This window comes from Accipiter gentilis, chromosome 33 (assembly GCF_929443795.1).
Source record: "Accipiter gentilis chromosome 33, bAccGen1.1, whole genome shotgun sequence".
Taxonomy (NCBI): Eukaryota; Metazoa; Chordata; class Aves; order Accipitriformes; family Accipitridae; genus Astur; species Astur gentilis.
The window spans coordinates 8,464,685-8,477,027 of NC_064912.1; the positions used below are offsets into that span (position 1 = coordinate 8,464,685).

General features: G+C 36.7%; 1 protein-coding gene across 7 annotated transcripts in view; it reads right to left on the minus strand.

Moving 5' to 3' along the window:
- MRTFB (myocardin related transcription factor B) overlaps positions 1-12,343 on the minus strand; it is an 84,828-nt gene that overhangs the window by 8,596 nt on the left and 63,889 nt on the right. For all 7 annotated transcript variants that reach the window (XM_049835554.1, XM_049835555.1, XM_049835552.1 and 4 more), the window contains 7 exons: positions 11,956-12,096; positions 10,234-10,481; positions 8,497-8,650; positions 5,293-6,318; positions 3,850-4,002; positions 739-897; positions 293-430 (listed from right to left, as the gene is read on the minus strand). In XM_049835554.1, the coding sequence (XP_049691511.1) occupies positions 293-430; positions 739-897; positions 3,850-4,002; positions 5,293-6,318; positions 8,497-8,650; positions 10,234-10,481; positions 11,956-12,096 (2,019 nt within the window). The remainder of the gene's footprint in view (positions 1-292; positions 431-738; positions 898-3,849; positions 4,003-5,292; positions 6,319-8,496; positions 8,651-10,233; positions 10,482-11,955; positions 12,097-12,343) is intronic.

Genomic DNA, 12,343 nt, shown 5'->3' on the forward strand with positions numbered 1-12,343 from the left:
TACATCCTTGAAACAAGTCAGTTGAAGGCTAGTTATTATTAAGTACCAATAGCAGCATTATCTCAATTATATTTGTCACCAAGTGGATACTGCAAGACTCATTTACATGTCTGTTGCTTTTAATGAAAAGAATCATGACACAAGAATCCTGTAGTTAAACACAATTATGAAAATATTAACAGAGTATGTTATAAAATCTTGACACCAAACAAAAAACTAAAGTAAGCAATGGCTTTGATAATTCTAAAGAAAAAAAATGGCTTTACTAGACTCAACAGGAGAAAATAACTACCTCACGGTGCGATGTCTGAATATTGCGGGTCTGTTTTATGGCCTCTTCATAACGAGGAGGATCTTTTGTCTTGGATACTGTGTTGTTGAAGAGGGATTGTTGAACTATGTAAGGCTGGGCTTGAGATGGAGAGCCAGGCTGCATGAAATAACAAAATAATGACTAAACAATATGTTTTAGTGAATTCAAGATGTATCAAGTTCTACAGATTATCCTATTTTGTCATACCAATCTAAATATTTACAAATAACAGTAGCATAGGTGATCAGAGGGATAAAATAATAGTTTCTTTCTCTCTCTCTCATACATACATACATATATGCATTATTAAAATCTACAAAACATTCTTCCTCCTGGAGTGAACTTCAGTATGTACATAGTCACATATTATTTAAGAATAAAAACATAAAGCTGAACTTTATGGAACACTGTTGGGCTAACCTTACCTTGTTAGGAGTAGTAGGTCCATTCTGCACAGAGGGGACCTGATTACCACCAGTGTGAACATTAGAGTTTGACGTTTTATTAATAAAAGATTGTGAAGGTGTTGTAACTGGTGCCGTCTGATAGGAAAATACTGTATTTGATGTGGTAGGTGGAAAAACCTGTAAAGGATTCATGTATCAGTCTTAGGTTGTGGGGTTTTTAAAATATTAATAACATTGGGTAAATGACATTAATAAAGTTTTAAGACTTTTTTTTTTTAAATACTTGCTTGCTTAAATTCCCTATTAATGGAATGTTATTTGTACTGATTTTTCCCTCCAGTGGAATAATTTGTAAATCTAGAACAATTACTCTTTGAAAGAAACTTTGTGCTGTGACAAGCTTTCATTCATCACTGATAACTAAAAATATTTTCCTGCAACTTCCCAGAAGTGTGAGGAAAGTGTAATATAATTTTTCCAAAATACATTCAGGAGAGTATGGAACAGTTTAACGTAGTATGCGTGACTTCCCCACCTAGTGGACAGTCAATAAAATTAACTTACTTCTGGCCTGATACAAACTAGTATATGTATCCACACTTGTCCTGTGCTGCCTGCTTTAAGACAGAAGGGTTTTGTTTGTGCCATATAATTCTAGTTTCTTTTAACTACAGCTATCTATGAGTAGTGAGGGAGAGGCAAAAGATATAACTGATGAACTTGGGTATCAACTGTGAATTTGGTTACTGGTATATAAACTTTTTATTTTTTCAACTGAGAGTCCATACACTCACTACAAATGATTCCAAGCAGTATCCTACTTCTCATATTTTTAAGTTAAAGGGAGAGGAAGAGGACCTATGAATGTATGAGTGCATAAGACTGTTCTTTTAAATTCAGTATCGCTCCCAGATACCTTTATGACAAAGGTGTGACAAATCTCAGATTGGGGATGGAGATAAAGCTAGGATAAGCTCTGTGGAGTACAGTCTGAATACCAGATGGTCTGCTGTGAGAGGGTTTAATACAGTTTTTGTTAGCCACCTGGATCATCTGTGTGAAAACCGTTGTACTTTTCCAGCTGTCTACCACTGAGGTGAATGGCTGTGGAGATGTCTCCTTATTACTGAATGAATTGAAGAACAAGGGCCATGTAGTAGCTAGAATGTTGACACCTCAAGTGTGCAGGAGAAAATAAATGGATTTTTATGCTGGTTTGCATAAAAATCTGAGCTACCTGAGAAAGTCTAGATGAATTGAAGGGAAACCAGTTCTGGAAAACAACTATTTATGGAGGTGATCACTATTAGGAAGACCAACTTCACTAAAAAGTGTGACATTAATAAGTAGCATCACTCACTCACAGTTCATTAGCTCAATCTGACTGCTGAAATATCCAAGCCTCATGAAATGCAAACAATAGACAGATAGATTTAATGCTGAATGCATGAAGACTGTCCTGATCTATTGTATCACATCAGTATTTTACATTCTGATATAAAACCCAGTGCAATTATGCTGCTTGGTTTCCTATGTAAAAGATGGCAGCAGATGTGTGAGAAAAACAGCTAGGATAGGCAGGCATTCAGCTCCAGGATAGCCAGATGCAGACTAAGGTCTGCTGGGAACTATGTGGTCTCCATGACAACTGATCTGAATAGGGCAAAAGACCAGAGGGTACAATTCTTGGTTATCTCCTGCAATCATTTCAAAGAACTTCTAGACAGCAAAGGAAGCAAACTGCTAGTCTCTGGCACAGGTATATGCCTCAGGATGACTGGAAAATTTCTACAGGGAACCTGTTGAATTAACAACGTAAGATTAGCCCCTCACCAAATCCCAGAGAACCTGGACGAAATCTGCTTTTTGGATATATGTCAGTTTTGACTTCTGTAGGACAAGCTCAATGTCCATGAAATTAAACAGATTGAACATGCAGTCTGAAGAGTAATGATGCTCATTTAGTTGTGTTCCCCTTTATTAGCCAGCTGTCTAGAGAATGGCAGGGCATAATGATACATCCTCTATGATAAATTCTTATCTAGAACAAGAGCCTTAGCAGAAGCAGATCAAGGACAATGCACAGATAGAAGCCCCAAATCACATCAGAACATGGGTTTTATGATGCACTTTTGTAAACTGAAATATAAACTTCAAAGGATGAGATATTTTGTAACAGTTACATAAAATACTGTAAAAACTACCCTCTTCATCTTGAAATGTCAGTTGTTTCTGAATTATCCTTTCCTTGGGGCAGGCTGAAAAACCTTGTTGTCCTAAGTGATAGGAGCCTGAGAGTCAATAGCACTGATAAGGAAGAAATAAAGGTCCAAACCCAATCTCTTGAGTTCCTAATAATAGAGGTCAGCCTGGAAGAGGCTCAAAGGAGGAGAAAGCCTTTTCTTTTGTGATGACTGCTGCCGATGGGTTGGTATCAGTCACCATATGAACATGACTGGATTGGCACTCACAGCTGTGCATCCAGTGCTGATGAACATCTGTTTTGGAATGGGAAGTTTCAGAGCTGATTGTTTTGGGTAGAGAGGAAGAGAAGTATCTCTCTGAATCACTCTCTGCATTCCTCAGGAAGAGATGTATATGTGGTGGGGTTTTGACTGACTGGAATTGCTATGCTCAGTATCTGAGTCCATAGTTGCCTTCTTAAGTAAGGATGAAATCAACAAGGAAAGCAGGAAAACTAAAAGGAACTCCTATAAAAGAATCTCTGAAGTCATAGGTAAAAGCTTTCTCTTAGGAACTGCCTACAAGATTCATTCATATTGAGCCAGTGGCAAATAAGAGAAACCGACTGGAATATCTGATACACCATGTGTACCAAGCATGAGGAAGAACGTAGTAGGAGTGGTGCCATAAGAGTACCATGAAGATAAAAATTCTTTAGCCTTACATGTATTTATTTGCAACTGAAAAATAAAGTCCTGCACAGACTAAAATTCTGGAAAGAAAAGGAGTTACAAGTCCATTATATCACACAGAAAAATATGGTACAGAGATGTTAGGTAACTTGATCATTTATATATGACACAGATGACATAAAAGATTCTAAAAGCACTGCCTAGAATTAGATTACACAACTATTCATCTTAATGCTTATTGCTATCCACAAACCTTTCTGATTTGTTGGGTCTGACCAAGTGCATGCTGCGTGATGGTGGTTTGTTTTGATTGTGGAGTATGCATCTGAGGTGCTGTCTGGACCAGGCCAGAAGAAATAGGAGCAGGTATTTGTGATGGGGTCTGTATTCCAGCTTGTGACTGAGCCTAAAGGATGAAGATAAAATATTTGCATTATTCGCATCTCACAGTAAATTACATCATGTAAAAATCTATTGCATAGATTATGCAGAATAGCAATAGCATGTATTCTGGGAAGGATGAGGGTGAACTGTACATAGGAGACAAAATTTTTACTCTCTTTGGTACTGGTGAGTTCCTAGCTAAAAGGTGGTGTTTATTTTGCCAAGGGAGTTTAAGAAAGATAAAGACAAACGAGAGGGTCCACTGAAGAGCAATGAAAATAGTAAGAGATAGAGAGAGCATAACCAGTAAGAAAGGACTATAAGAACTGGGTTTGAGTAACCAGAAAGACAAAACTGATGATGCAAGAAAAAGGTTGTTTTTAAGCAGATCGTAAGCAGATAGTTTTTAATGGCCACTGAAAGGCAAGAAGTGTGTCTAGCCTCAGGAAAGACAATTTTAGCTGGTAGTTAGGAAAACTTTCTGCAATATCAGTGAAGTGAAGTATCAGAACAAGCTGCTTAAGGTTATTACAGAATTCTAGCAGGAATTTAGAACAATTTAGACAAAGATCTGTCTGGGTGCATAGCTACCAGGAATAGCTCTTGCACTGCGGACTGAGGGGCCCATCCCCATCAGATTTTCACAGCCCTCGTTAAATATTGCTAAATGTGATAGCACACATGCTAGCACCAAAGCCCAGGCCCACAACATGCCACCACAGCCAAGTACATGCTGGAGCTGAAAGAATACTTTGCTGGCCCAATAACCATGTGAGTGGCAGGGGATTTCATCTAGCTATGTCCCAATACTACCTTATAGTCAGCCTAAAAACAGTATTTGTGTAACCACGATGGTTTCTTTTTGGAAGTCTGCTGGAGTTCTACAACCTAGCATTCACATTTTTAAATCTAATGAGCTATCACCACACAAGGAAGTTCTAACACATGTTTTGCAAACAGGTATACCTCAAAATAAAGTACTGGGTTTGTAGCTCTCTTATTACAATTTGGAGTTGACAGAATGGTGGTATATGCTGATACAAATCAAAACCAACTGTGCACGGAGGCACTACACGGTAAGACAATTACTTTTCAGGAAAGAGTATCTGGGAACAAAAGTTGCAAAGAAAGCAAGTGCCAGAAGAAGTTATAAAGAGACTGCCCCTTAAGTTTTTCTACTGTTTTCCCTAAAGCAGAAACAGGCTAAGTCTGATTTTAAAGTTACTTACAAGCAGTACGTTTACCTATTTATAATAAATTATGCAAATAGTGCCATGCAGTTTACATGATGAAGAATAAAAAACACCCTTACCTGCAACTTTATATTTCCAACTGGTAGCTGCACTGCAGTGGTAGAATTCGGTCCCTGGATAGATAGTGGAAGGAGCAGCTGTGCAGTTCCTTGGGTAGTTAATAAAGCTTGAGGTTGGGCAACAACTGCAGTTTGTGGCTGCCTCTGTGGATTAACATAAAATTGAGAAATGGCATTCTGAGGTTCAGCTTTGGCCACAGGTATCTCCTGCTTGATAATAACTGCCTTTTTGGCAACTGGACTCTGGCCACTCGTATATACCGATTGTCCTAAAGAATGACTAGCTACAGGTACAGATTGACTTGTACTAGAGCAGTCAGTTAGAGCATTTTCATCTTTGACAACAGCACTGAATTGCTTCTGTTCCAAAGCAGCTGAGTTACCAGAAGTCTGAGACTGTTGCTGTTGTCCCCGCTTTTCAACCTCAAGTTGCATTTTCAGTACTTCCACAAGTTTTTGCTCTTGTTCCAGTTTCCTTTTGAGCTCTTCAATCTGCTTTTCTTTTTCTTGAAGCTTGCGGTCCTTTTCTGCTACATCAAACTCCATAGTCGAGATGCTTCCATTACTGCGATTCTGATTATCATCACTCATATTTGCTCTTAGTGGTGAAGTACTTAAGAATTGGGATGGTGACACCATGTTCATAATTTCTGTGAAAGTATCTGCCATACTAGTATCATCTGTGCTTAGAGTAGATTGTTCTGAAGGAGAGGGAGATATAGGCAAAGGAGAGTTAATGTTTTCAGTATTTACTACTTTGCAGCCAGGTCCAGTAGATGTTTTTTCTGGAGGAAAGCTGGATATTGTATTAGCCACTGGTTTATTTAGTGTTGCAACAGGAAATGCCACAGTCACTTCCCCAGTGTTACCTGTGGCCCCAGTAGAAGTGGTTACTGTAACAGAGCTACTAGTAGTGACCCCATTGTTATTAAGATCTTGATAGGGTTTCAGACGCTCAATAAGATCTGTTTTTGTTCCAGACACTGGTAGTCCCCTCAATTTCAACTCCATTTTAAGCTCAGCTACCTGAAATAAAATAAAGCATGACAGTAAAAAAATAAAATATTAAAACTTATTTACATACATTCTACCACATTACATCTTAATAAGAAAAATGATTTTTCAGCATATTCACTAGTTATTACACCTCAAGGTTCTGACAGTATGCATGATCCATGGGCACAGTTCCATGACCTGCTACTTACTTTCACTGTTTAAGTGGCCAAAACCTTAGTAGTGTTCAGTTTTTGTACAATGAATAGTAGCAAAGTTATGCTGATTTTTCATAAATATTCAAAATAGGAGAATGATCGTACAGCTTCAATTCTGGGCTAAAAACTTCTGAAGCAAACCTGTAGAAGATGGCAGCAGTGCAGATAAAAGCACTGAACACTAGCACACTGAACCCCTTTGTTACACCATCAAGACAGATCTATTTCTGAGAAATTTTATCAGGTCAGTTGGATGACTCAATAGACCCATCAAACACAAAAGGCTCGCTCTCTCTAATTAGCAACTGAACAGTTACAGCTATATGCCACCTGGCTTTCTTTTACAAACATAAAGTTTAAGCAGTCAAAATTAAACCAGTATCTGATAGAGAAAAAAGTGAAGTGCAAATGTGTTGAGTGTAAGTTAATTCTGTGCTTCAAAATATCAAGAAAGAACAGTCACAATGAATGGCTTCTGTGTATGATCTACATACACCACATCTAGCTGTAGAGCGTTTGGGCTATACGTATGTTAGAACCACCTCCAGAAGAATAAAAGGTAGTGACCTCAGTAATATTTCAGTACTTTGCCAGTCTAGAATTTTATATTACAGGTTCTCATGATTTGGAAATGATGAAAAGTCACAGCAATCCATTTACCATCTCTAAGAACCACAGCAATTTTATGTTAAGTAACTGTCTACTTAATGATTATCAGCTGTCTCCCCCAGTCTAGTATCCTTGACACTTGCTTAAGAGTGGATTCCAATTTTTTTGTTTTTCAACAATGTATTTCTGAATTCTTAATCAGAACTGATTTAGATGATTGATTGTTAAAACCACCACCAGCAAGTCTGCAAGTATGGCTTATGTTACTGTTACCACATTAGCAGGAATACCAATAAATTACACAGAAATGGGTAAGTGAAAGGCTTTAATTACTGCAAAGCACAAATTCAGATATTAACTTAAATATCTTAAAAAGTTAATAAAGTTTGAAAAGCTTATTTCAAACACTGTTGTTTAAATTGCATTTTATAGACTTGTTTCATATTAAAAGATTGGCTTTAACTGACGACAATACATTACTGTCTTGAGAATCTGACCTTCTGAAATCTCTTTTTTATCCTTTAAAGTCTAAAAGAGATACTCATTCCCATCCCTCAGAAACCCAACACCTTGGTTAAGGAAGGGAGAAATGAATAAACTGCCCACTAGATGTCCCTGCTCTTCCGCTCAGGTTTGGCACATTGATGTAGTTGCTGTTGAAAGGATCTGAACCTAAACCCCCACAAGCTGCTTCAGATTAATTTTCATTAAGTCCCTCAAAGTATTAATTCCTGTGAATGTATTTCTGAAGGAAGAAAATCGTATGCAATGCTTTCATATTACAGTTTAAACAGAGTTTACACAGTTATATTTATAACTTCAAGAAGCTTTTATGAAATTTAGTGTTCATCTTCAGATGTGTTGGACTCTGGTATGATCTCTTATTTTCTATTCTCTTTTACTAGTGTTATTTCTGTGTTGCTTTATAGCAGTGACTTCTCTGAATATGTTATTACTAGGGCATCTTTTAATTTATACTACTTAACCTCTTCATTGATATATTAAAATTGTCAAGAGGAAATTACTGTTCCAGTGTTTAAATCTGCCTGGGCTAAAACTTCACATGAAGTGCACCTCATAGTTTACCCAAGGTATCAAATTATGTACCTATGCAATCTAGCTGAAATTATTCTTCCTCTTCTAATTCTTTGGGAAAGAAATGTCATTTCTGGAACATATCCACATAAGGAAGCTAAATCAAAACAAATATTTAAGTCTAGAAGAGTTGTGTATGAAAACTTTGACAACCTTATTCTAAACAATTAAGAAAAAAAATACAATTTTCATTGGTAAATAATATCCCAGCTTACTCTTAACAGTAACAGTTTGCAAGTTACAACCTATAGTTGTGCACAGGAGTGGACAAATCCCTCTTATTTTTTACCTTCAAGTCATCCAAGCTTGATGGCAGAGGTCCTGGTTTCCGGCTAGGAATATTACTATTCTGTCTCGGTGAGCTGGCAGCTGATGTTGGTGTACTGTTGTTCAAAGTATTCAGTGGTGTATTCCCGTTGTTACTCTGTTTGTCGTTCAGTGGCCTTCAAGTAATAAGAAAAAGGGGGACAAAAATGTCAATGCTAAACACATGTTTTCAATCAAGAAGCTGTGATTCTGAATCCACTGTCTACCAAGTTAATGAACAAATTAATTTTTTTTACAAATAGATATTTAACACAAAAAAATTACCATTAAATATTTTTAGTATAACAGCACAGAGAAGTATGTTGATATTTAATTTTCTCTTCAGTTGAGCATACTAATTTATGCTTCATAGTTTTTATTACTGTCATGGCATCCCTGAAGGATACTATGGACTGCAGAATCAGTTCATACAAACTAATCATCAGTTAGGGCAACTAGTTTTTGTTTGTCATCAATACCCCCCCCCCCCCCCCCCCCCCCCCCATATTGAACCCTGTGTATCAACCCAACATACATGTCCAACATTCATATATAGTAAGGACGGATGTGAAGGCAGTTTACTTTGAAGATGATGCATTTTTGTCAGCTGTACTTATAATAAGAATATCCTACAAGGATCTCAAAATATTTGTAATAATTGTAAAAAAATTAAAAATGCCATCATTTACACTAGATACCATAAATCAGCTCTTTTATTTTGTTCAACTGATTTATGAAGAAATGCTTCTGAAATGTCAGTAAATGGAACATAAGAAGCGTGGGTAAGCAGGCAGAAACATATCTAGTCCAAATGTTAGGATACATGGTAATCATAAACATAACCACAGATGGTATCTTTAACTTTTCTAGCCTTACTTGCTGAGGAAAAATAACTCAGTTGAAAACTCATTTAGAAAAAAAAAACCACAGTTGAAAGTCATTTGAATTTAGGGTTGTGTGGCATGTTACACTGTAGGCACTTCTAGGAAAAGATTGGTCTTAGATGGTGAGAATGAAACACTGCAGATAGTCAGCTTCTCATCCTGCTATAGAGTGCTGGCAACTCTTTGAAGATTTATTTTTCTGACTGCTTCTATCTATACATCAGAAAGTATACTTCCCACTGTTAAAAGTGCTAAAGATCAACACTGATGAGGAACTCATATAAGCATTAGTGATGATGCTATAAACAATATACAAATTTTAGCTAATTTAGAATTACTCTTCTTATTTGTAAACTGCAAAAACGTGGTCTGTGAAACTGATGTAAAAAGGCAATAAAAACCACAACAATAGTACATGTTTTTGTAAAAGCCATCATCCGTAAGCTTCTATTCTGCTCTGCCTACCTATGTCATATTTGAGTGGAACTGGTGTCAAAACTTTCTTGCTTTTGCATAAATGCTTTTGCATTTCAAATACATATCTGGTCAGAAAAAAATGCATCTAACAGGTAAGAGGTTCTGTTTCCATGTCACACAAAAATAACTAGGACTACTTAAAGGCTTATCAGACTTCAAGATTATTTTAACAAGAAAACCACCTCATCACCTTGTTAAATGAGGCAAATAATACCTACAGTAATGCACATCGCCATTTAAGTTTTCTTGGGTTCCAACTGTCTCTTAACATTTGCAAAACACATTTACTTCTAAAGCACAAAGTCTATAACTGATGTATATATCTTTTCTTTAAAGGACACAAACAATGCTTCACATACTTCAGTGGTGCAGGTAGAATTGTCTGGTAATTGTAGTGTTGTTGCTGTTGGCTCAGGATCTGCAGCTGCAAAAAGAGTTGCTGCTGTTGTAGCAGACGAGCATAGTTGGAGTCCATCTGTGGCTCATTTTTCTCACCTTTCTGATCAGGTGGAATATATTGATGATACTTCAATTTTTTCACCCTTGGCTTAGGTTCTTTACATTTCTTGCTCCGATGCTTATCATTTGGGTTCTTTGGGTGGCTTTGCTGTTCATGGATGGAAAAGATTCAAACAACTACAACAGACATCTCATTTACAAGCAGTTATGCAAAGTACAAAGATAAAGCATATAGGAACACATTTACTGCAAAGAGTTGCTGAATACAATTATCCCTGCAAACCTGCCCAAAAGGATCGCTTACCATCCTTGAAAAAGCTAATGTACTCCAGCAGGCTTATACTGTGCACAAGAAAGGGTCATCAAATCATAATTTGTGAGTGTTTTTTTAATAGATGGCACAAATGAAGCTAAGGGATTCTGCTAGTCATGACCTGTCATTGCAAAGAGGCATTCTTCTAAAACAGGTAAGTTCAAAGCCACTTAGCACTTTGTACAAGTAAGAACTAGTATCTTAAAATATCTGTAAACACTTGCAGATCAGAAATACTTACAGGTCTAGATTAAAAGCATGGACAGGCAGTCCTATAGATTACAGGATTACTCGTATGAAACTTTCAGCAGTATCCTTATTAGGAATACCTGCACACGTGGTAAAACTCTCTTCCTTTACAAGCTCTTTGAAATTATTTTGAGTGAAAAGTTGAAGGCAGTTACCTAGTCATACAGAAGGTATCAAAGCAGCAATCCTGTGTTGATCCATGCACATCTATTACACAGATAGCCTGTTTTGGGGGATATCTGAATTTGTCATTAAGGTCCTGCATTAATTAAGCTGGTACAAGTCCGGTGATATCACTGGATATAGTCCAATTTATACTAGAAATTGACTATTAGAGGTCATCCCTGTACATTTAACTAAGAATTAATTTCATGTAGCTGGAGACCATGGGCAAAGTTGCTGAAATGAAATATTATAGATGACATCTAACACAACCCCCTCTCTAATTGTATTTGAGAAAGTTTTCCACGCTTTCTTCCATGCTTTTTAGGTCAGTGTCAAAAGAGAACTGAATATGTTCTTCTGATATTCAAATACAAGGATACAGTAACTTCTTTCACATAGTACATTCTGCTTATACAATAGATGAACTAAGAAAATAGTTGCAGAAAAGAAGCAGTGCTGTTCACCAGTTTGGTTATAGGTAGGCTATGAATGTGACTGCCTCTGTTCCTATTAAATTATTGTCCGTACAAAACTACATTAGAAAAGATTAATTTTACCAACAGAAAGCAGAAACTCAATATTGCAAAAATCTATTTCCTTATTTCTTAGAGACTTCCATTGCAATATAATGCATAATTCTGCTTGAAAAATGTTGTAAACTGTACTGTAAGGACCTCTTGAAATAATGAGCCAGTCCCTACAAGTGTTAATGGTTGATCTTAGCATACAAAAGCTTTCAGTCAACAACCCAGTATGTTCTCCTCAACACTAATAAAAGTTGTTGTTAGTTATAGGCACTATAACATTACTGATGTATTTTTTCATTAAACACAGCATTGGAAAAGGACATAGATTAAGAACATCGTCCTCAGATGCCATTATTACAAATACCTACCTTTACTAACGTTGGCCCAGGCTTTGCTGCAGATACAGTATTTGTGGTCAGGGTGGTTGCAGCAGTAGAACGTGTAACGTGCTGTTCAATTGTAGAGGGAGTTTTGAGAAATTCAGGAACTGGAGAGGTTAAAGGTGGATACTAGTATTAAAAAAATATAAGGAAAAAGAGAAACATTAAAAACATCCACCACCTGAGTAATTGAAAAAATGTGAAAAGGTTAAGACAATTTACTATCATGTCAAATTCACAAAATATTTTTAGGAGGAATGGCAAAAACAGGACTCTTGTGTACATTTTGGCACACTTCAAATATTGCAAATAAGATAAATTGGTTTCTTACCTTGACTTCTTAGCTTGCATTTTAACTACCACATGTAAATATATC